This window comes from Lissotriton vulgaris, chromosome 9 (genome assembly GCF_964263255.1).
Source record: "Lissotriton vulgaris chromosome 9, aLisVul1.2, whole genome shotgun sequence".
Classification (NCBI taxonomy): domain Eukaryota; kingdom Metazoa; phylum Chordata; class Amphibia; order Caudata; family Salamandridae; genus Lissotriton; species Lissotriton vulgaris.
In genome coordinates this window covers 1,240,059,544-1,240,083,028 of record NC_141697.1, presented here as the reverse complement: position 1 = coordinate 1,240,083,028, position 23,485 = coordinate 1,240,059,544, and the positions used below count along the sequence as shown (strand labels likewise).

General features: G+C 45.6%; 1 protein-coding gene across 1 annotated transcript in view; it reads right to left on the bottom strand.

Annotated features, from left to right (window-relative positions):
• Positions 1-23,485, bottom strand: part of SHQ1 (SHQ1, H/ACA ribonucleoprotein assembly factor) — a 149,104-nt gene that overhangs the window by 45,651 nt on the left and 79,968 nt on the right. Inside the window, exons 8-9 of the mRNA XM_086939579.1 lie at positions 20,052-20,105; positions 3,752-3,875 (exon numbers count right to left, since the gene is read on the bottom strand). Of these exons, the coding sequence (XP_086795705.1) occupies positions 3,752-3,875; positions 20,052-20,105 (178 nt within the window). The remainder of the gene's footprint in view (positions 1-3,751; positions 3,876-20,051; positions 20,106-23,485) is intronic.

The window sequence follows — 23,485 nt, the reverse complement described above, 5'->3', positions numbered from 1 at the left end:
AGATTAATGAGACAAATCTAAAAAAAAAAAAAAAAATAGACTAAAAGAATCTAAGGGCACCCATTTGAATCACAGTTTAATAAAAACCAAATCAAAATATTTAATGAAGATGATGATGAAATGAGATTTGTTGAGTGCACAGATACTCCACGGAGTGTTCCGGCGCTGGTCTCAAGGCGACCTGCAAGCAGACAGTAGTCTTACTCTGTTGAAACAGCCGGGTTTTAAATTTTTTCTTTAAAAACGCTGTCTCAGCTGTTGAACGCAACTCGAAAGGAAGTTTATTCTAGAATACCGGCCCAAGATGGGAGAAAGACCCGCCTCCAATTCTCGCTAGACATATCTTGGGGTTCTGGCCAGCCGACAGGTGGAAGATCGGAGATTTCTCGAAGGAGCATACGCTTTAATCAATTTATTTATTTATTCAGTGTTTTATATAGCACAAACATGACCCATTTGGGTATCAGAGGACTTCACAGTAATAACTTATTCCTGTTAACCTGGTTCGATAATCCTTTCCCGGAGACAGCCTACCCCAGTGGAGAGCAGGCCTTTATGGACACGAACTTATGTTTTAAAAAGAATCCTTTTTTATCTGAACCAATGAAAAGCCTTCAAGTGAGGGGAAGTATGAGATCCTGAGGGGAGGTTCAGGAGAGTTCGGGGTGCCGAATTCTGGACCAGTTGAAGTCTGTTAAGAAGGTAATCTGGGAGACCCAAGTATAAGGCATTTCCATAGTCCAGCCTGGAAGCTATCAACGCCTAAATGACTGTTATTTAACAGAAAAAGAGGGTTAAGGAAGAAACTTTTTGAAAGTACGTAACATCCCAACGCAAGAGCGAACCACCAATAGAATCTGTGGTTGCAAAGAAAGGGCCCCACCAAATTTAATGCTCAGATTTTTAACTATATCCTGTTGAGGGCCAGGGGGTGGGTCATATTTCGGCCAGAAGTTCTGCCATAACTCTGATGAGATAGCACAGAAGAATAGTATTTCTGTCTTGGCGATATTGCATTTCAACTGATTGGTGGTCATCCACTGAAACACAGATGAGAGGCATTTTTTTACCACCTCAACAGCAATCTCCTTTCCCTTACAACAGATAAACAAAAACTGTGTGTCGTCTGCTTATGAAATGGACCAGGGGGCATCCAAACTTCCTGACTTCTCACTTCCAACAAGCATTGGCATAGCCAAGAGGTCTCGCCTTAGGGACCTTATAAGTGTTTAGCGAGAGCTATTGGCTTTGACAATGATTTTAAGGTATGTTGTAGAGCAGTGTGGCTGATGCGCTGCGTAATGCAAACTTGGTGTCTACGTTCTGCTTAGTGCAGTGACATGGAGCAGTGCATGGTGTGGACTCTAGTGGTGTGTTATATTGTGTGTGTTGGCGGGATAAGTTAGAATTTTATCTTACGACCAAAACTTAAGACAACATCCTAACTTTACTACTCCTAAATGACTTTTGTGAATACCGAAAGTCGTAAAGTTAGGATTATGTCTCAGATTACTTTTGTGAATCGGAGCCACCTTCTTTATTATACAGTTCAATAGCATTTCAGGAAAAGATAATAAATGCCCTGAATACAATTTACACAAAATAAATTATATTTTTTCTGAACCTATATTCATCTACTCCTCATCGCAAATTAAGGCTCGAATGATCTTTGACATCGATAACTGCAACTCATTCTGCTGCAATATTAAATTACATGTGATATTGTACTGAGGCTGATGACAGCTCTCTGAGATTGCTGATATATAAGGAATTAATAAATATAAATGCATAGACCACTGAATAGAGCCTTGCAGATGCAAACTAGGTAATTACCAAGAACAATCTGCCACCACCATTCGACCTTACAATATTGCCTCGACCTGAGAGCAAGGGCTTATCAAAATAGATTGTGAGAATTAACAGTAGGCTAGGTGACAGGACAACTTTAGACAAGTATAGGCCTGCACTCGATACACTGGCGAGACATACCTGCTTAAAACAGGAATATTTAGCCTACAATCTACAACCTGGACGTAGACTTGAATATTCAAGATTTCATCCCTTGTTTATTCCAATGTAGTAATTTAAAGCCTCGAGGAATACAAACTACTTACCTTCAAGGACACTTTGTCTCTTGTGATTACAAGGCGGAATCTATTGAACAGGTGATATGTCTATGTCCTGCACTATGGGTCTGGCGGAAAAATAAACCGAAAGTCCGCATTTGTTATTGCTAATTTCAGGACAATTAGGGAAGCTATTATGTGTTGCTTTTTACCAAACAATTGCCAATTAATTAGGAAGCTGACCACATTTTTAGATCTTACTTACCGCTGCCTTTTGATAAAAGTAAACAGGATGTTTATATATTGAATGTTTTATATGTTTAGCATGGTTTTAATCGTTTATGTAACTCAGTTCGGTGCTTTAAATATTGCAATAGATATTTTTAATATTTCTATTCAACTTAAATATATTCATACATCTAAGCCAATCCGGGCACTGAAATTATGAGGCAATGGACGGACAAATTATGTGGTAGTATTCACTAACATATGCAGCAAGAAAAGGCAGATGATGCAGCCTTGTGCTGCAAGTTCTGTGGCTTTATTATTTTGCTATCTTGTCATTTTAACACATATTTCTCCCTCAAGGAACGCAAGTAACATATAATAGCTCCACTTAAGCAGAACAAAAGTTCACAAATAAACATACGTACGCACTTTCAGTAAATGCATCACAACAGGTCACCTAAATAATGAGCCCTGATCAGGATAATGCAAAAAAAAGGTCAAATAACCTTTCACGGTGCCCACGTAACACTTTGCTAGGCCAGCAACAGTAGTCTGTCGTGAAGCTTTTCCTGTCGCAGATCAACCAGACGGTCTTTGCACTAGGCCGCACTGTGCCCAGTCCTCCAGAGCTGAACCATCCAGTCTGGTGACAACAGGGAAGGGAGCCGGACAGTGTCCCAATGTGTTTGCTCACTGCCAGGATAGTCTATGGTGGTGGAGAAGTCTGGCTTGGGGCCCCCAAAACACCTGGAATCATACAAAAAGCTGCCCCACAGCCTCCTTGAAGGCCTCCCCTGCTGCAGAGTTGATGATGGGCTGGAATATTTGGGGTGCATTGGCTCGAGCTGGGGAATGGGACCAGAGCCATACAACTAACCAGGAGTCAGGCCCTTGGGGCGCCGACTAAGCAACCGTGCCCTGCATCGACAGAAGGGGAGGGGTGTTGTGTAGTATCTCATCTGGACCTTGTATACTTGCCTCGAGACCTTTCTTTTGACTTTGCCTTGGAACTACACAAGGTGGCAACTTGGACCAGGACTTGGTTCCGGACGCTTGGAGCGCAACCAGCCTTATGTCTTGTGCTTGGGAACATACAACTTCGTGTCCTGCTCCCTGATGGCTTTCGGATGTATTAGGGAGCATTTATTCGAAAGGCTTCACATTATGTGTGCATCTGAGGCACAAGAGGTAGACACTGAGAGGGTCTGTAAACCAAGAGGGGGGGAGGGTAGGGGGGTACTAAGGCGATGAATCTGGTTAAGAGCATCTATCAGGACGCAAACCTATTTACACACAGCAATCTTTACCCTTCAGTAAAAAGAAGTGTACCTTGCAGAGCTATCATTAACACTATCCGATGTGTAAGAAAGGCAGACGAAGGAACAGACGCAGTAAAGCACTGAAGTCTTCATATTCGATAGACGAGGCTTGAAACGTTTAGTGGAAGGTGAACTCACCCATATGCAAGAGGACGCTTGTGTCTGCCACAGCTTTCAGCACAAGGCTGAAGTGTCTGCAGAGTGGATAGCACAGGACCCTTCTTCCGAAGGACACCAGGACCTCATGGACAGAACTGTAACTCTATGGGTCAGGGAAGGAGAGAATGGAGGGAAAACAAATGAGAAAACATTATTTGAGATACTAAAATAAACAACAATTCACAAAATGAATGTCATAATAAATGATATCAGCACATTATTGGTCCTGCATTCAACAGATCAAGGTTGCATATCAGTGTCTTACTAAAAAAAACTGGGCAAATGTAGACACGTTTTTGGAAAGTCTACGATTCGCAAATTTGCACACACAATAAACAGAGTCGCTATGTGCAAATGTACAGCGCGAGTCAGAAATGTCTAACTTGCACAGTACAGTTGGTGACTCCATGGGAATCAGAAAGGTGGAAGGGAAAGTTTTGCGACTTCAAACAAAGCCACAGACCAAGGATGTAACAACCTGTTAATGCAGGCAGCAGTTAGTCGCAAAGTGACAGACATCTTACACTTTGCAAATGTTGGTTGCGGGCATTAAGCAGAAGAAACAGTGATGAAGGGGGGCAGTGTGAGCTCCCTAAGATGCCACCCCCCTTACAGCATGCAACTTTTATTCTGCACACATTTATTGACTCTGTAAAAGACTGTACCCCCACATTGGGGAAAGTGAGATAGGACTGGGAGTGCGATGTATCCTTGCCAGTCACCCACTCCTACCCTTACTCTTCAGCCACCTCAAGGCCTGGGGCCATGGTGCTTCTGGGGTCCATGGACAGACGGTTCCTTCCTGTACCCGAGGGCCACTTCTGGTAGTGTGGGGGCACCAGACTCATGTAGGCAGAAGTGTGTCCCAAGATATGTGATGTCACAGCTGGCCATTATTGCAGGAAGTGGAGTTTTCATGAGGCCAGGCCTCCTTGAAGCAAACCTTTCTTCCCCACGAATCGCCCCGGAAGCCGCAACATAATATTCATTTGGTAATGGTCCTTTCTGAGGAGAGACCCACACTTTGGTGTGGAGTCCTTCGTCTGCACACCTTCTGGGAGAGTGCTTCCCTTGGCCTGATGTGACCTTCCCTTCCCTCCCTCATGCAGCCTGAGTGGCGCCAGCGCCCCGGGTTCCGACATCATGAGGTGCAATGTTATGGAGGTGAGGATTGCGGCGGGTTTGCATCTGTGGGGTGAACGCTGCATTGATTCCAGGAGTTTGAATCTCACCTGAGCTATTTAAGTCTTTCAGCAAGGTGAGATAAGATCTTATTCAGTGGGCAGCGATGTCTGGGGGAAAAGGGATCAGAAAGGTGTAGGCGGTGCAGCCTGCCTTCGAAGACCGAGCCCAGTGCGCTGGAGGGCATAATGGCCAACCTAAGCAAGTTGGGTGGAGGTGAGTGGGCCCCCAAAAGGCCAGCCTACCCCAAGAAGGGGCGCAAAATCCCACTCACTGCATTGGGCCGTGCCTTTTAAATGGACCAATAAGGAACAGCTGCAGTTGAGCTGGCGCGGGCAAAAGGCAAGGAACAGGGAGAAGGTCTGACTGTTCCTGAAAGCTGGCCCATCCACCCACACCAGAGGAAAAAGGTCTGTGGGTGTTATAGTTAAGAACCTCCCAGGTTAGCACAATGAAGGCAGGAGTAATAATCGGTAACAAGAACACCCAGGGGTCGGCCTGAATGCCCAAGGACGGGAAAGGTTGCCAAAGCGGTGAGTCTTGAGATGCAAAATACGTGGGGCCGGGTAGCACAACTAGAAGGTTTAAAGGAAAATCAGGGAACACCCTAGCTACCCTTCCCGCAGCTTGCACAGTTACTTAAACACATGCTCGTGAGGCTTGGGGAAGGTGAGGATCAGTTTAGACTGGATAGCAACCCTGAGGTTGAGACTGTAGAGTGCCCATGGTTCTCCGAGGGCACAAAAGAACAGTCCCCAAAGCGTAAATTCTTTTTTTTTTAAAATACGAAAAAAGGCACAGCGCACAGGTGTAAACGATAAAGAACAGTAGCCAACCCCATTGGCGGACCAGGGTCAAGTGCTACCGGTGCCAGTCACTAGCAAACACAGTTCACAAGAAGAGGCTGGGTGCAGTACACAGGGTGTTGTCCCCACAGTTTTACACATCGCAAACTCAAATCGAGGGTATCAGAGCGCTTTACATGAGCACCAGTTGCATTACAGACGGACATATTCATTTATTTTTTGCTAGGCACGGGGAGATGAAGTGATTTGCCCAGAATCACAGATGTTGAGCGCCCCTGCCGAGACTCGAACCCGGTTACCCAGCTTCGAGGTTGACCACTCCAGCCACTAGACCACATCCACAGTTAATGCCAGCGGGTGGCCAAGTAGAGCAGGAACGGATTAACCAGGGTCGTACCCCAAGTACTAGCAATGAGGGAGTTAGAACATTAATGGAGAGAGTAACAATGAAGCAGGGGATGTGAAGAGGGGAAGCTGCAAGGGGTTGAGAGTATTTGAGGATAGTGGCAAGGCATTGCCAGGATTCCAGCCACAAGCACAGGTGCCAGGGAAAGAGGGGCCCCACCTGCTGAGCAGGTAAACTAATATTAGCATCACATCCTTAGCAACCCTGGTCACGCGCGAGTAGAGCAGCCAGAGGGACTCAGCCCTAGCTAAAGGCATTCTAGCCAAGAGACCCAAGGGAAGGTACAGCACAAAGTACCAGTACAAGAACGGCAATAATAAACAAGCAATGTGCACAGTGCCCCCCTATCATCCCAGCTCTCCAGGCTATATCCCCCTCTTTGGGAACATCCGACACAGGATAGGGACAGGAGCGAATGAACGCTTCATCCACTGCTGGGCTACTGCAACCTCTGGCTTCCAGTACTGCATCGGGGTGCGAGAAAGACACAAGGCACCCAGACACCAGCAACAACCGGCACAGCTGGTAAGGCTATGGGCACATTCGATGAGCACAAGGCACCAACAGGGGTCAACGACCTTACGGCTACTTATTGAAAAGCCAAAGGCGGAAAATCCAAGATTCTAAGAAGGAAGGAGCTGGTACGAAGGGGCAACGCGAGGCCAATTCTTCCAAGTATTTGAGAGGACAGGAAACAACTTATCAAAGGTAGGAAAGGTAAGTACACATGTCCCACTTGAAACAAAAAAAACAATTTGAAGGGTTAATTTATTGAAATTCTTTCCCTGGTTACAGCCGAGAGGCAAGGCTCAGGCCAACCAAAAAAAGCAACTATGTTGTTTTACGACACCATGGACAGAGGCCTGGCGGGGCCAATGAATACAACAGTTGCATGGAGGACCAGACTGATGAATTTACTCTGCTGAAGAGTAAAATCAAAAGAACAAAACCCTCATCTCCCTGGTTCTCAAAAGATCTTTATGATAAACAAGCACTGGCGTTGCCAATAGGTCTCGCAGTAGGAAAGTTGGAGCTATTGGTTTTGTAAATGACATTTTATATTTATGTTTTGTGATTTACAATGCCAATACTTTTAACTTTAGCAAATGTGACACTTATAGCATTTGTAATGCCACATGGTTTGTATTGACGTGACTTAGATGCATTGATATTACAAATAATAATGGCTTTTAATTTTTTAAAATAATTAATACTTAAATAAAAGTGATTGTAATTTATAATGGCAATGGTCCGAAGTAGATAAAATAGTGGCAAAATAGAACAAGCGGTTAGATGGGGTTTGGGGTATGAGAGAAGAGTCCAAGGGAAAGTTAAAAGGCATGGAGTGAATGGAGGAAGGGCAGGCTTGGTGGATGGATGAGCAAGCCTGCCAAGGCCGGAGAAGGCAGAGGGGACCAGAAGAAACGACAGAGGAGCCTCATGGAGGGATAAGGACAGATGTTGTTTGCAGTTGGTGAATATGGAAAATGTAAAGGGGGCAGGAACTGTTAGGGAAAGTGGGATGAATTATTGTTTTTACTGGCCCATCCTGCTTGTCGTATAACTGAAAGCAAAGTCTGCTTTATGAACACACACGCTTACTATAAAACTTCTAAATACAAATGCAAGTAGAACACCACAACTTGAACTTCTGATTTTGTAGACATAAACGAAATGCATTGGTAAGCTGTGTGATAGCCTCATGTCTAAATACTTAATAAAAAGTCACATTTAATTGGAGTCTGAACATCTGCTCCATTACGGTCCTACTTTGACTATCTGATGCTCATGAATTTCTCTTCTCCAGGGTAAAAAAATTAATTTGCAAATTTCACGGCACAAAAATAAAAAAACGAATACCCAAGTTACAAATGGAAGATTACTGCCGCAGGAGTAAGGTAGTCTGGTTTTTTAGTGTTAAAAGATCACCACAGTGAGGAAGGAAACAACACCCTGCCAATTTTGAATGTGTCTTTAGAAAAATGGTTAAATATCACTGAGAAGGCGAGTGGCAGATAATCCCGGTGGCATTTAATGAACCTCGGATTCCATGCCAGCACATTCAGGCCACTAAAATCCCAACGGAAGCCGTTCAATTAAAGGCCAGGGCTTTGCTCTCAGATGTAGGTCTGACCTCATGTGAGTGTCTACATTTCCATCCATCTAACATTTCCACAGAACTTTCGGCCTCGCAGGGCAAGTAGGGTGTGGAATGGGTATGTAGGGTGACGGTGGATGTGGGTGGAGCTACTACATTTCCAGGTTTGCAAATACAATATACGACCCCCGTCTAAGAAAACATTAGGCTCCTGACACTGGCGAAGAAGGCGAGACCAAGGTAAGAGATAAGAGTAGTGTTAATATGGGTCTCACAATCAATGCTTTCTATCTAGACTGCCTGCAACATATAGAATCTCCACAACGTATATATTAGCTGGCCAGATAATACATTCTACTATTGCTCTGGAAGCTCTATGTCTGAAGTGGCTGCGCATGAGGCTCGTGTAAGTATTCAGATGTGATCGAGTACTACTCTACCTAGCAGATTAATATTGTCAAGTGTATCTTCATAAATACATAAATAAAACAATAAACATTAAATTTAAACAAAGTCACCAGCAGCCAAAAAGAATTAAAATATCCATGTGCGAAAACGGTATAAAGGTTTGTAGCAAGAAGACAAGAATACTGATAATAGGCAGTGTACAAAGCTAAGTGACCTGTGAACTCCAAAAAAAAGCCTGCACTGCCAGAAAAGTCCAGTCACAACGTCAATCACATTGACGATAAACCGGTAGAAGAAAGAAGTAGCGCAGAAGGATTCAGCTGAAGGTCGCTCCTAACATCATATAACCTTGCATTATTTTCCAAACTGTAAACATGTTTAAACCAACAATTCAGCAACACACAATTGCTTAATGAACACATGTGGCGTTCAAGGGTATTTTCTCTTCCTTTTTGTACAATTACAACTTTATGGGCAAGGCGAGACTGTATGTAACTGCGTTGTAGTCATGTAAAATGTCCCTTCCCCATGTTTACACTGAAATGAGTACCAAGCTGAAGGAGAAATGAGCACTGAGGCATGCAAGACACAGTTACACTAGGAGTACATTAAAATGAATCATTTAAAACAACAAGAGCGGCCGGGAAACTGAAAGTACGGCCGGCCACCGGCCAGCCATGAATAATTAGGGGAGGAGAAGCCGCAGACCGCACGCTGGGAAAAGCCCTTTGATGTGGTGGCGGCCGTGAAAAAATGCAATTAGGAGGGAGGGAGGGAGGCTGATGCGCGTGCTTGTTTGGTCACGTGATTCACGTGAACTCAAAGAAAACCGCAGCAAAAAGCCCTTGGTTTGACTAGCTTTTTGAGCACTTGAATTCTCGCCATTTCCCATTCCTTCGGATTGGAAAAGGCGAGACCTAAAAAGGGATAGGAGAACTTGAAAAGAAACTACAGACAATCACCCTCCTCCTCTAATCTGATTTAATCGGCGTTTCGTAGGTACAGCGGCCAGACTTTGGAACGCTTTGCCCCCACAGATCCGTTCATGCCAGACATTACTGCATTTCCACAAGTTGATAAAAACTTGGCTGTTTAACCAATAAGCGGTTGCTCTCCTGTAAGCTGAAGTGTATTATGGTCATCTATCCTTCAGCTAGCTCTTGATCCTGCTCAGTTCATAGCGCCGAGACGCCCAAGGGCATTTGTTGCGCTCTACAAGTTTCAAAAATAAATAAATAAAATAAATAAACTGCCTGAAGAAGCTATAAATCTCACATTTTCAGAGCTAAAACGTCACACATCAAATCACTTCTGACACTGCCAAGAATTACCCAAAATATATTTTCAAAGTGATCAACGGTAAAACAACCCCACTCCCAGCGACACAGTTTATGCTCTAGGACCCAAATGTATAAGAACTTCTTTGATGGGAAAATTAACTCCATTCAGGGTTCACATTCCCCAAAGTCTGTTAATCTCTTGCGGCCACAATTTATTCTGCAATGTGCCATCAACCTGACAACAGAGCTTCATGATACTATTGCCACGGTTAGCCTTCAAACCGCTTCCGCATCGCAGTACTTGGAACCATCAGCAAGGAGCTTGACAAGCGTCTGTTGCATGCCAGGTCACTTTGGTGAACTCCTCACTTAAGCAAGGTACTTCCCCAGACTGTCTGAAAATCTGCCAAGTTTCTCCCTGCTTGAAAAAAAAGGTCAGCAGTGAAACTCCACTATGCTGCAGGGCAGTCGAAATGCGTCCAGTGGTGGCCGGCAAATAAACATATTAGCGCATCTTCACATAGCGTTGTCATCCTTTTTACGAAAGGTTAACGGAGATAAGTAAATGGACCTTTCTTGTGTTGTCCGGCAAGGTGATGCGCCCTTTAGTGTGGAGCAGTGGCGGTGCAACACAAGGAACTTTGGCTGAATATATATATATAGGAGCTAGAACTAATGAAGAACTATTTCACAGGCTCAAATTATTTTGTAAATCAACACTCAAGTTTTTGATCTATGTGCAGTAGGGGTGGGCGGAATTTGCGTAGTCGCTCTAGGCAAAGCTCCGCAAAACGGTAGAAAATCTCAGCCAGCACGCAAACGTTCCGCAAACATGCGGAATTACGTGATCTGCCCGTTCACAATGCTTTTTTCTTGTTCGCGTACGCTGTTTGCGTGGTCAGGGAGAAATATCTTGCGAACACGTATTTTGAAAGCGCAAACAAGAAAAAAATTCTGCAAACCTGCAGATTGCTGAATTTTTGGAAATTTGGCGTTCTCCGTGGAACGTGAAATTACCCAAATTCCGCTAATTTCGCGAGCGGAACAGAATTTACCTCCCAGGCCTAATGTACACACATTTGCCAAACGTTTTGTCAGAAGAAAGTTCACGCTGTGATTTTCTCTTGCAAAACATTTTCAAATTTCCCACTGCAGTAGCAAAAACAACAACTTTGAAGTTGTGTGACAAATTCAGAATTTTCAAAGTGCGCTGAAGGGAAACTGAGACCTTTTTCCAGCCTTAAAAGTATTTTCTCTGCATGGTGAAACACAAGGCTGGTGTGTTACCTTGTAAGTTTGAGGTATTACAATAGTGTGCACTGATAATACCCAGCGGAGCACCATTCCTGGTGACAAACATAGCGTAACCACAGTGTTACATCCTGCTCTTCCTCTCTCTTTGCCCCTCCTTAGTGTTAGTGTCTGCTTGTCTATGTCATGTCTCTGTGATGTCATCCGTGATTCTACCTGTTGCTGTTCGAGGGATTTATCAGTTACCTGGAGGCTGAGCAGGAGGTTATCTCCTCCCGGTGGGGTTTCTTACCAGACTACATGTCTTCTTTATTGCTGTACCTGACCATCTAATCCTAAGAATAAATATACTACTTGATCATTACAACGAGGACCCATCATCTTTATTTTACTGAATGCAACACACAGTCACACCGTGATCATTCATGAAGGAGCCACAGTAACCCGTGGTGTGTAAAAGGACACGCAGAGAGGGGTATCTCACGCGAGTCAGTGCTAAAAGGATCACAATTGCAATCTTTTGCCTACATGCTTCGAAAGAAGTGATTTGGTAATTGTTTGTAGTAATTCACACTGGCGACCACTGTAGGATCTTCGGGTTCAGATGAAAGTAGAGTTTACAGTTCAACGGTTGTAGGTCACTTATTCAAGAAGTTTCAACATCTAACGGGAATCATTGGGCACTGAGGCACAAGTATCTCTTCTGTATAGTGCTCCAGTACATTCTCGGTAGCTTAATACTACGTGTGTGACACCCCCCAACACCGTTCTTCCACCCCACACACACACACAATGTGACATTTCTTTTCATGACAATATTGATTCAGTCTCTGTTTTAAATCCAACCTCGTTTTTATTATTTCACTGCTTTTTGGTTTAACTCCAACCTCTTTCACTGTATTTATTTACCATACCTATAAATTCAGTGTATTAAACTACTGGTCCACAAAAACAGAACGTACTGAACTTAAACTAGCCAATAAAAACAAAAATAAAAGAAAGTCGCACTAAAGTAGCTTGGTAAAAAGGAGTGTTCCCCGTTCATATCATCCAAAATGCAACCCCGCTGCAGCCTAATTTGAAAATTAATTGCCTGATCAGGCACAGGCGTTTGCCGAGATTGGAGTAGATTTGTCAAAGTGCTGTTGACAGGGTCTGCTGGGAGTAAAGCTGCCTCCCTGCTGCCCAGACTCAAGTCAGCTTCTGAAATGTGTATGTGATATATTATCAAGGAGCACTGCCGGATAACTGCACTTCATAGATATTTTTAGGGTAAATCATCAAAGTTTTCCAATCCACCCCAGCGCTGCTCTGACTCCACATATGGGTAGACAGTAGCTATGCATGCTTACTTAAGACACCTCCTTAACACATTACCGTTCTCACACTCCCCACTCAAGACCCCTTACCTCGCTCACACACCCCACTATCTGTTACTATTCCTATATATAATGCGGAGATACTAAAAAACCTTACACTCCACTATACTTTGCTACTACGGCACATCATACCTCAAGTTCCTTTCCCACTTCCTCAACCAGATACACCTAACTCTACATCGCTCCAGCTTACTCAACCCTTCCCCTCACACCACTGCGCCCGCTACAACCAGCCTCCTATCGCCTACCTCAATGGTTTCCATCTGTTCCGACAACCTCCCTCGCTGACAGCCTGTAACGGCGGGTCAGGAATGGTCTGAACACTATGTCTTGGTAAGGAGGGTTTTATTTTAACATACAGTTTCTTTTTACGTAAGGTTAGTCTCTCTCTTGCAAATTCGGCAGGATCCGTGGTGCTGACTGTCGAGGGATATTCCTTTCCTCTCCCACTGCTGGTGTCAGGTTAGGGCTCCCTTCCGAGTGACCTCTCTCAGTAGTTGTTCCCGGAAATAAAGAGAGAAAAGGACCAATTTTACTGTCACGTCTTCTACAATACTGCCAAGGGTACCAAGGGAGTGAGGGACACCTTCAAGTGCTTTTAAGTAAATTTGCGTTTACGTGAGTAATCAGTGAGGGAGGGTATTAACAGGGAAAAGGGTAGTGCTGTGGTCTAGGGTTTCGTAAGGCTCTTTAACGCAGGCACCGGTCCCCGCCTTCCCACCCAGTTCGAGACTCTCTCCCGTACCTGTCGTAGCCACACACCTCCCGTGGGCGTGTGGCACGGCGCTGCGTGGTCTCGTTGGCCTCCTGGCTCGTCTGCTTCAGTCGGGGCCTCGCTCCCGTCCTTGTCGGCTTCTCGTCCCGGCGTGGAGGGTACCTCGTCTGCTTCTCGTCCTGGCGTGGCGTGGACCTCGTCTGCTTCTCGTCCTGGCGTGGCGTGGACCTCGTCTGCTTCTCGTCCTGGCGTGGCGTGTACCTCGTCTGCTTCTCGTCCTGGCGTGGTGTGTACCTCGTCTTCTCCGGCTCCTACTTCCCAGTCGGTGACGTCACACGCCGATCTCCAGGGTTCCGGGGCTTTAACCAATGCCGCGAAGGCCACGTCACGATGGGCAGTTCCGGCTTCCTGATCCGTGGTCCAGTTAAAGGGGCCGCGTTGTATTTCTTGCGACGGGCTGTGCCAGGAAAAGGAATCGTCCTGTGAAGAAGGGTTAACGACATCCTCATCATTTACTTGCCACCATGCCACTTCTTCGCCCTCAGTGTTAGGTACAGTCCCGGTCACCTCGTTACACACCTCCCCCCCTGGATTCTCCCGATCGGGGAGAAGGGGCGATCGAGACAAAAAGTCAGCGTTAGCATTGTCCCTCCCCTTGCGATGTTTGATTACAAAAGAGAAGGGCTGCAAAAACAAGGACCACCTGAGAACCCTAGGATTGAGGGACATATTCCGCTGCATCCATTGTAAAGGCGCATGGTCTGTATAGAGCACAAAGGGACGACCTTCCAGATAATACCTTAATTTATCTACGGCCCACCTAATAGCCAAACATTCTCGTTCAATTGTAGGGTATTTCCGCTCCCTGGGGTGCAGCTTGCGACTTAGGAATAACACCGGGTGTTCCATACCGTCTTCCCCTTCTTGGGACAGAACAGCACCAATCCCCACCTCAGAGGCATCAGTAGCAAGTGAGAACTCTTTGGTGAAGTCAGGTGGTACCAACACGGGATTTGAAGTGATCGCCTCTTTGAGGACCTCAAACGCCTCCCTAGCCTCCTCTGATGGTCGCAACAACTGTGAAGGCTTGGACGCTTTACTAAGGAGGTCTGTCAAGGGACTGGCTTTAGCAGCAAAGTTCTCAATGAAGCGTCTGTAGTAGCCTATAAGGCCTAGGAATCCTCTCAAATCCCTTTTGGAGGACGGAAAGGGGGTCTGCCTGATCGCCTTTATTTTCTCTTCTTGGGGAGCTATAACACCCTCACCGAGTAGAAATCCTAGGTACCTCACCTTGGGGAAGGCTGCTCGGGACTTTTTTGCGTTAACATGCAACCCTGCCTTATCAAGGGCTTGTAGGACGTTATGAACATGTCCCAAATGTTCCTCCCAGGTCTTACTGAATATTACAATGTCGTCTAGATAGACAGAACAATACTGGTTCAGATCAGAAAGGACTCGATTCATTAGCCTTTGAAAGGTGGCAGGTGCACCGTGTAATCCAAAGGGTAGTACATTGAATTCGTAGAGCCCTTCCGCAGTAGAGAAGGCTGTTTTTTTCCTGTCTTCCTCTCTCAGTGGCACCTGCCAATAACCTTTCGTAAGGTCCAGTGTGGTTATAAATTTTGCTTCTCCAATCCTTTCTACTAGCTCGTCCACTCGTGGTATAGGATATGCATCAAAGGCCGATATGGCATTCAAAGCCCTGAAATCCATACAAAAACGAGTGGACCCATCAGGTTTTGGTATCATAACTATGGGAGATGACCAATCGCTATGAGAGGGCCTGATGACTCCCAACTTAAGCATTTCTTTGACTTCTTTTCGTACATCCTCTCTCCTAGCGGCCGGAATTCTATAAGGTCGCTGCTTGACTACCTTTCCCTCCGCTGTCTGAATATGGTGTTCTGTCAGGTGAGTTAGGCCAGGGGTGTCCGAAAATATGGATGAAAAGGGTCTGAGAGTCTGTAACAACCCCTCCGTCTCTAGTTTCGTTAGCTCTGGATTGATGGGCAACTGGTCTAAAGTACTTGGGGACTCGCAAACTGGTAGACCAAAATGGGCTGCTTTAGGAGGAGGACCGATCCATTTTTTCAGCAGGTTTATGTGAAAGGTTTGGGATCTAGAGGGAGACAGTCGGACCCTGTAGGTGGTTCGACCTATCGTCTCAATTACGGGGTAGGGTCCTAACCACTCGCTTTTAAACTTCTGAGTGGAAGAGGGTAGCAACACCAACACCCAATCTCCCTTGTCAAGCGTGCGCCACTTTTTCCCCTTGTCGTAGTAGAATTTTTGTTTTTGTTGTTTCTGTTCTGCATGGGAATAGGCTAAATCCCTGAGTTTCCCCAGTTTAGACTGCAGTTGCTGCGTATATTCTAGGAGAGATCTTTGTTCCTCCAGGCCTTCCTGTTCCCAAGCCTCTTTGGTTATCTCTAACAGAGACCTGGGTTGCCTTCCGTATAACAACTCAAAGGATGAACATCCTAAACTACTCTGCACTTGTGCCCTTAACACATACAGGGCTAGTGGTAGAAGTTTGTCCCAATCCTTGTTTTCTACGGAAAGCATTTTCTTCAAAGTGTTTTTCAAGGAACGGTTATACCTCTCCACGAGGCCATCCGTCTGAGGATGATAAGCTGAGGTTTTTATTTGGTGGACATCCAACAGTTTACACACTTCCCTCATTAGTTTTGAAACAAATGGGGTTCCTTGATCGGTAAGGATTTCTTTAGGGAATCCTACTCTCGCGAACAACTCAATCATTTTGTCCGCTATATTCTTGGTAGTAGGAGCTTTTAGCGCAAACGCTTCAGGAAACCTAGTATGATAATCAACTATGACCAGAGCATATGTATGCCCGCTGGTAGTTCGGGGTAAGGGACCGATAAGGTCCATCCCCACTCTTTCAAACGGTTTTCCCATGAGGGGCATAGGTTGCATTGGGACAGCTTGAGGCCGTGTCAAGTTCTTTTTTTGGCAGATTGCACATTTCTTGCAAAACAGTTCCGCCTCCTTGTAAAGTCCTGGCCAAAAAAAATGTCGTACTATGTTCTGGGTGGTTTTCTCTGCCCCAGAATGCCCTGCTGTAAGATGCGAGTGAGCATAGTAAAGTATTTGTTCCCGAAAGGCAGATGGCACTACTAACTGAAGGTCATCCCCAGCCTTCCCTTCTCTGTACAATAAATCATTTTGGATTATGAATCTGGGATACGTTGGGGAAGGGAGAGTATGAGCAGCGTGTGCTGCTTCCCATGCGTTCAGTAGGGTGGAGTCATTGGCCTGGGCAAAACGGAAATTTCTGTCCATTACCCATGGTTCCTTTACCAGGTACGCGGTAGCGGTTTGGCGCTGGGCAGACAATTTATCTTGGAAGAGAGTCATAAAGTCTGGGTTATCAACGCCTAGGATGATATCTTCAGGCAGGGTGGAAATGACCCCTACTTTGACTTTCACAGGGGGTCTATTCTGGGGTTCTATTACCAACCGCGCTACAGGATAAGGACGTACATCACCGTGCACGCATCTTATGTGCACCTTCTCATTAGGTATAATCTGGGTAGGCTGAACCAATTTTTCTTGTATTACTGATTGCCGGCACCCTGAGTCTAACAACCCCCTTATCATGTTGTTGTTGATCTTAATACGTACATAGAAGGAGGGACCCATTTCTGCTGAGTACATGACAGCTCGGGGAATGTAGCCGACCTCCATGGGCTCCTCTGTCGGTTTTTTCTTTGGACACATCCGGGCGATGTGTCCCCAATCCCCACAGTCAAAACACTGGGGTCCTTTAAATGGGACGTTATCCAGCCTCAACGGTTTTGGTCTGGCAGGAGGGGGTATATCCTGTTTCTTTTTGTCACTTCTTAGGTTTACCGCCAGTTTACTGTTCTTCTCAGAGTCCCAAGCAAAAGTTCTAGGTTGAGCTCTGGCATAATTGGTAGCCATTTCAATCGCTTGGGCCACCGTTAACCCAGAGTGTTGGCGCAGCCACCTTTGCGTTCCGTAAGGCAACGCCTCCATGAATTGTTCTAAGACTATGCTGTCCATAACGTCCTCTTTGCTTCTTTGGCCTGGCCTTAACCATTTCTCGGCCGCCATCTTTAGTCTCAGATACAAGGTTTTGGGATTTTCCCCAGCCACTCCTCTTTCCTTTCTAAAGCGGACCCGATAGGCCTCTGGATCTAATCCCAGGTGATCCAATATAACTCCCTTAATTGTTACATAAGGTGTATTCCCAGCATGATTTGCCACCTGGTAGGCGGCCTGAGCTTCCCCAGTCAACAAAGGAGCTAAAAAAAATGGCCATTTCTCTGGGGGCCATCCACACGCTTGAGCAGCTCTCTCAAAGTTTGAGAGGAAGGCATCAGGGTCCTCCCCAGGAACATATTTTTGTAGCGATACTCCTGAAGGATGGGGACTTCCAGCCCTACGCTCGCCTTCCACAATGGGTGTCTGGGCTACCTTCTGTAAACCTTCTATCTGGGCGGTAAGAGCGGTCTTGAATAGTTCTCTGTCTGCGTCGGCTACAGTTATCTGATTTTTTATGGCCCATTCCAATTTGTCCTGACCTTCAATTAAATGTTTAATGACTTGATCCATCAGGGTCTGCTGGTGGGGGTCAGGCAATCCCACTTCTGACACCACTTGTAACGGCGGGTCAGGAATGGTCTGAACACTATGTCTTGGTAAGGAGGGTTTTATTTTAACATACAGTTTCTTTTTACGTAAGGTTAGTCTCTCTCTTGCAAATTCGGCAGGATCCGTGGTGCTGACTGTCGAGGGATATTCCTTTCCTCTCCCACTGCTGGTGTCAGGTTAGGGCTCCCTTCCGAGTGACCTCTCTCAGTAGTTGTTCCCGGAAATAAAGAGAGAAAAGGACCAATTTTACTGTCACGTCTTCTACAATACTGCCAAGGGTACCAAGGGAGTGAGGGACACCTTCAAGTGCTTTTAAGTAAATTTGCGTTTACGTGAGTAATCAGTGAGGGAGGGTATTAACAGGGAAAAGGGTAGTGCTGTGGTCTAGGGTTTCGTAAGGCTCTTTAACGCAGGCACCGGTCCCCGCCTTCCCACCCAGTTCGAGACTCTCTCCCGTACCTGTCGTAGCCACACACCTCCCGTGGGCGTGTGGCACGGCGCTGCGTGGTCTCGTTGGCCTCCTGGCTCGTCTGCTTCAGTCGGGGCCTCGCTCCCGTCCTTGTCGGCTTCTCGTCCCGGCGTGGAGGGTACCTCGTCTGCTTCTCGTCCTGGCGTGGCGTGGACCTCGTCTGCTTCTCGTCCTGGCGTGGCGTGGACCTCGTCTGCTTCTCGTCCTGGCGTGGCGTGTACCTCGTCTGCTTCTCGTCCTGGCGTGGTGTGTACCTCGTCTTCTCCGGCTCCTACTTCCCAGTCGGTGACGTCACACGCCGATCTCCAGGGTTCCGGGGCTTTAACCAATGCCGCGAAGGCCACGTCACGATGGGCAGTTCCGGCTTCCTGATCCGTGGTCCAGTTAAAGGGGCCGCGTTGTATTTCTTGCGACGGGCTGTGCCAGGAAAAGGAATCGTCCTGTGAAGAAGGGTTAACGACATCCTCATCATTTACTTGCCACCATGCCACTTCTTCGCCCTCAGTGTTAGGTACAGTCCCGGTCACCTCGTTACACAGCCTCACCTAGAACTGTCGTCTAGCTCAAAATTCCTTCATTTTATCCGCCCGCCATCCCCGTAGAAAAGACCCCCTGCCATATCACAATGGCTGGGGGGTCCACAGCGGGAAAGGCAACATGTAAACATACGACATGTCGACTGGCCGCAAAGGCTTCAATATGGTGGCGGTGTCTGACAGCACCGCCAGCCATATTACAATGAGGCCTTGAACATACCTTTGTGTGGCGGCACTGCCGCCACGGAAAGGCATGCGGAGTCTGCTTGGGGTCAGGGACTCCGGGGGGTAGCGGGGGGGGGGGGGGTTTGCACATGGGGGTTACCCCCTGCCTTTCAATGAACATCGTGGCAGGCACAGCGCGGTGCCTATCACACGCATTGAAACGCACAACCTGCCTCTGTGGCATTGCGGCAGGCGGTGTTCTCTGCACCACCCGCCGCAATGTTGCAGATGCCCAATACACCCGTCAGTGTGGAGAGGGCGCATGCAATTCGTGAGTTCGAGACCCCCGCACCCTCAGTGGGCCGTCCCGGTTCCCGAGGGTTTTGCGGGCGGACAAAGTCCACCCACCAGACTAATGGGGCCCAAAGTGTCTAGCACGAACAGTTAGAATGAAACGGTGCCTTTCTCTTGAACTAGAACTTCAAACCGCATCGGCACTCACAGCAAGTTACCGTTCAGATCTACACAGACACGTACTGCAATGTGTGCAGTGCATCTCACACTCACCGCAGACTGCCAACTCTACACTTACTGGTATATTACAGACATCATGGTGCAGTTTATATTGGTTTAAACATTTTTTTTTAAATCTGTAACCTTGAAAAAGCTCCAGGCACAGCTGTCAAGGTTGAAACTTGTTGGCAAAATAAAGCACTGAAGGATTTTGTAATAATTATGTAATCATTTAAATGAATGATTATCAATATAATAACTTCTTAAACAAATGGAAACGAAAACCATATTCCTTCACTGATGCCAAAGCTGGAAGTATCAGGGGCATTAAACTGTAATTACAATGATTTTTGCCAAGCTAAATAAGAATCAAGAGTAAAGACCTGCATTAGTCACACAGGGTGGCATCAAAACCCGCAGAGAAACCACTCACCTGAAGCCAAGACAGGGAGCCACTCAGTTTTCGAATATTCCATGATGACTCGACCTAAAATGGTCAAAGAGAGAAATGGTCATAACAGAATTAGAATAAAAAACAATATTCTCTGCTAAGAATGAGGCATCTTGCCTTTTTCCCTCGCTACCCGTCTCACTAGTGGTCCAGTGTTGCCCATCCTTCCAGCTCTCTCTCATGGCCTGCCTGCCTCTTTGTTCACTTCTTGGACAGTCTGTGTCTGTCTGGTTTTTCTCTCTGGTATTTGATGGTCCGCCTGTCTCTCTGTCCATGTATCCTATGGCCCATCTATCTGTCCCTCCGTCCCTACCCACTTCTTTGGCCATTTATCTCTCCATTTGTCAATCCATCCACCCATCCATCCTCTGTCTGCTTGTATGTCATTTCTCCGATGGCTCACCTATCCCTCTGTCCCATCACGATACAAATGGATATGTTAAGACGGAATTGGAGTTAACTGTGCTTTCATTACTTTATTCCTTATCATTCCTAAACTACATAGTACATGGCTGTGGTTTGCCATTTCTTTTCAGTTTCTGGGCTCCAAAGGTCTGCCTTTAAAAAACTCAATATAGTTTATATTATTTATAATAATTTTATGACTATTGTCTTGTCACTTTTTTAACGATTACAACCTTTTTTTAATCAATAGCATAAACTATGTACCAACCTGTTTTACACAGCGCTTTCAAATGTGGTCTTTTGGAATCAAACTCCACCTCAACACAACCACAGAAACAGATCTGAGAGCCTCAAAGAACCTGGACTCTGTGTCACTCTCAACTCTATCAATGTGTGAGATCTCAACCATGGAGAAGCCTCTTTACATCCTCTTTTTAATAAATTCCACCATAAGCCACTCCTCCTCCACTCACATGCGCCGGTTCTCCTAAACACAACTATTTAAAAACAATGTAACTATAATCTATATTTTAATTTTCTAATGCTTTGTTAAAAAATAAAAAATATAACAAGTATAAATATAGTTAAATAGACAAAAAGAAATGGTAAAAGAAATGAACTGCAACAAAATGTAAAATATTTTCAATGTAATTATACATAAAAAGTAAATAAAAATATGATTTACTAAAAATTTTAAAAATTAGATACATCTATATATATATATAAATATATATCAAATATTAAGTTAAATAAAACACATAATAAATATTTAAATAATATTAAAAAACAAGAATGCTCTAATAATAATAAATGGTAATGGTAATGTAGTTTCTTATATAGCGCACGTATCACCACAAAGGGTATCTCGGCGCTTGCTTTGGGAACCCGTCCTGGTTTTTCCCTGTGGGATAGCCCAACTGGGCACCCCCAAGGTGAAAGACAGGCATCCCGCCACGGGGGCCGTAGTGGAGATTGAGCAAGCTATTGCCCAGAGTGTGAACCCCTGATTCAAGTAGGCACCGAAGCGAGAATTATCAGGTCCGTGGACATTTGGGCTCCAAACCCTGCCGCGTCGGGAATTGAACTTATTTTATTTTATTTATTTATTTTGAAAGTTTTATATAGCGCGAACAGGATCTTTGCAGATATCAGAGCGCTTTACACGGCTGGGAATGCCAGCAAGAGAGTGGGGTTACACATAGGTAGAGCAACACATCAATAATACAAATATAACAGTTAAATGCGTGCATAGATAGTCAGTAGCATCAATAATACAGGTGAGATACATAGTCATAGAGTTCGAACAGCGATTTAAATGTGTGCGTAGATGGTAGTAGCAACAATAATTCAGGTGAAATACATAATCATACATGTTCATACATGCATAGAGTTCGAGCAAAGTAATACAGGTCGGAGTAGGGTCTTCCGAAAACCACGCTAATCGGTCAAGTGTATTTGGCCATAAAAATGGCTTTTACTTCTTTCTTAAAAAGAGTGAAGGAGGAGATGAGCCTGGTTTCAGGGGGGAGTGAGTTCCAGATCCTGGGTGCCATTCCTGAGAAAGAGCGTTTATAGGTTTTTACCTTCCGGAATCTTCGAGGTTTTAGCAGAAGGTTGTCTGTGCCTCTAGTGATTCTAGAGCCGCCAGAGATTGACAGCTTCTGAGTGAGGTATCCGGGAGAGCTCAGATGTAGAGCCTTGTGTGTCATGCAGGCGATTTTCAGATGTATTCTGGCTTCAAAAGGCAGCCAGTCCAGTGTTTTCAGATCAGGGGTGATGTGTGAGTGTTTTTTTGATCCAGTGATGAGTCTGGCTGCAGCGTTTAGAGAGGCTCTTAGGGGTGCAGTGCTGGTTAACGGGAGACCGCAAAGGGCGGTGCTGCCGTATTCAATTTGAGGGATAACTAGAGCTTGTACTGCAGTTTGGAAGTCTTTGGCTGGCAGGAAGGGTTTAAGCTTCCTCAGTGTATTGATTTGGAAGTTCGCTCCCTTAGTAGCCTTGCTGATATGATGTTGCATGTTAAGGTTGGAGTCGAGGGTTATGCCTAAAGATTTCGCTGAGTCCACTATGATGGGTTGGACATTGAGTACAGTTAACTGTTTAAGCCAGGTTTGCATGATGGGGATCTTCGCGGGAGGTGCGATCAGCAGGAATTCTGTTTTCAGAGCATTGAGTTTGAGATGATTATCGGCAAGCCAGGATTGGGTGCTTCTGATCGTAGAGTTCAGTAGTAAAATGTCGTTGGGGGATTGTAATTTGAGATATAGTTGGGTGTCATCTGCGTACATGTGTAAGAGTACATTGGATGCTTGGAGCAAGGTGGTGAGCGGTTCCATGACTAGGTTGAACAGGGTTGGAGATAGGGAAGATCCTTGTGGGACGCCTAACGATACAGGTATTGGAGAGGACATCCGGTTGTTACTCTTGAATTTCTGCGACCTGTTGTGTAAAAAGGAGGTGAACCACTTGAGAACAGTCCCAGAAAGACCCATTCTTGTGCTCAGAAGCTCGAGTAACTTCTCGTGTTTGACAGTGTCGAATGCTGAAGAGAGATCAAGCAGGATGAGGAGGCAGGTATCACCTTGATCTAGAATTTGAAGGGCGTCGTCAATTATGTGCGTCATAGCTGATTCAGTGCTGTGTCCTGCACGGAAACCTGATTGATGCGGGTTGAGGAGATCAAACCGGTCGATATGTTTAGTCAGTTGTAGTTGAGCGCATTTTTCCAGTAATTTGGCGAGAGTGGGAATATTGGTAATGGGACGGTAGTTGTTTAAGTCGGATGGGTCGGCAGTAGGTTTCTTTAGCAAAGGTGTGACTTGTCCAATTTTGAGGGAGTCAGGGAAAGTTCCTTCTTGGAGCGAGCTGTTGATGATTTTAGTCCAGAGGGGAAGGAGCAGTGGGATGAAATCTTTGACAGCGTTGGCAGGGATGGGATCCGAGAGGTGATTGGAAGGTTCAAGGTGCTGAGCAGTTTGCCTATTTCTTCTTCGGAGTAGGTTTCAAAGGTT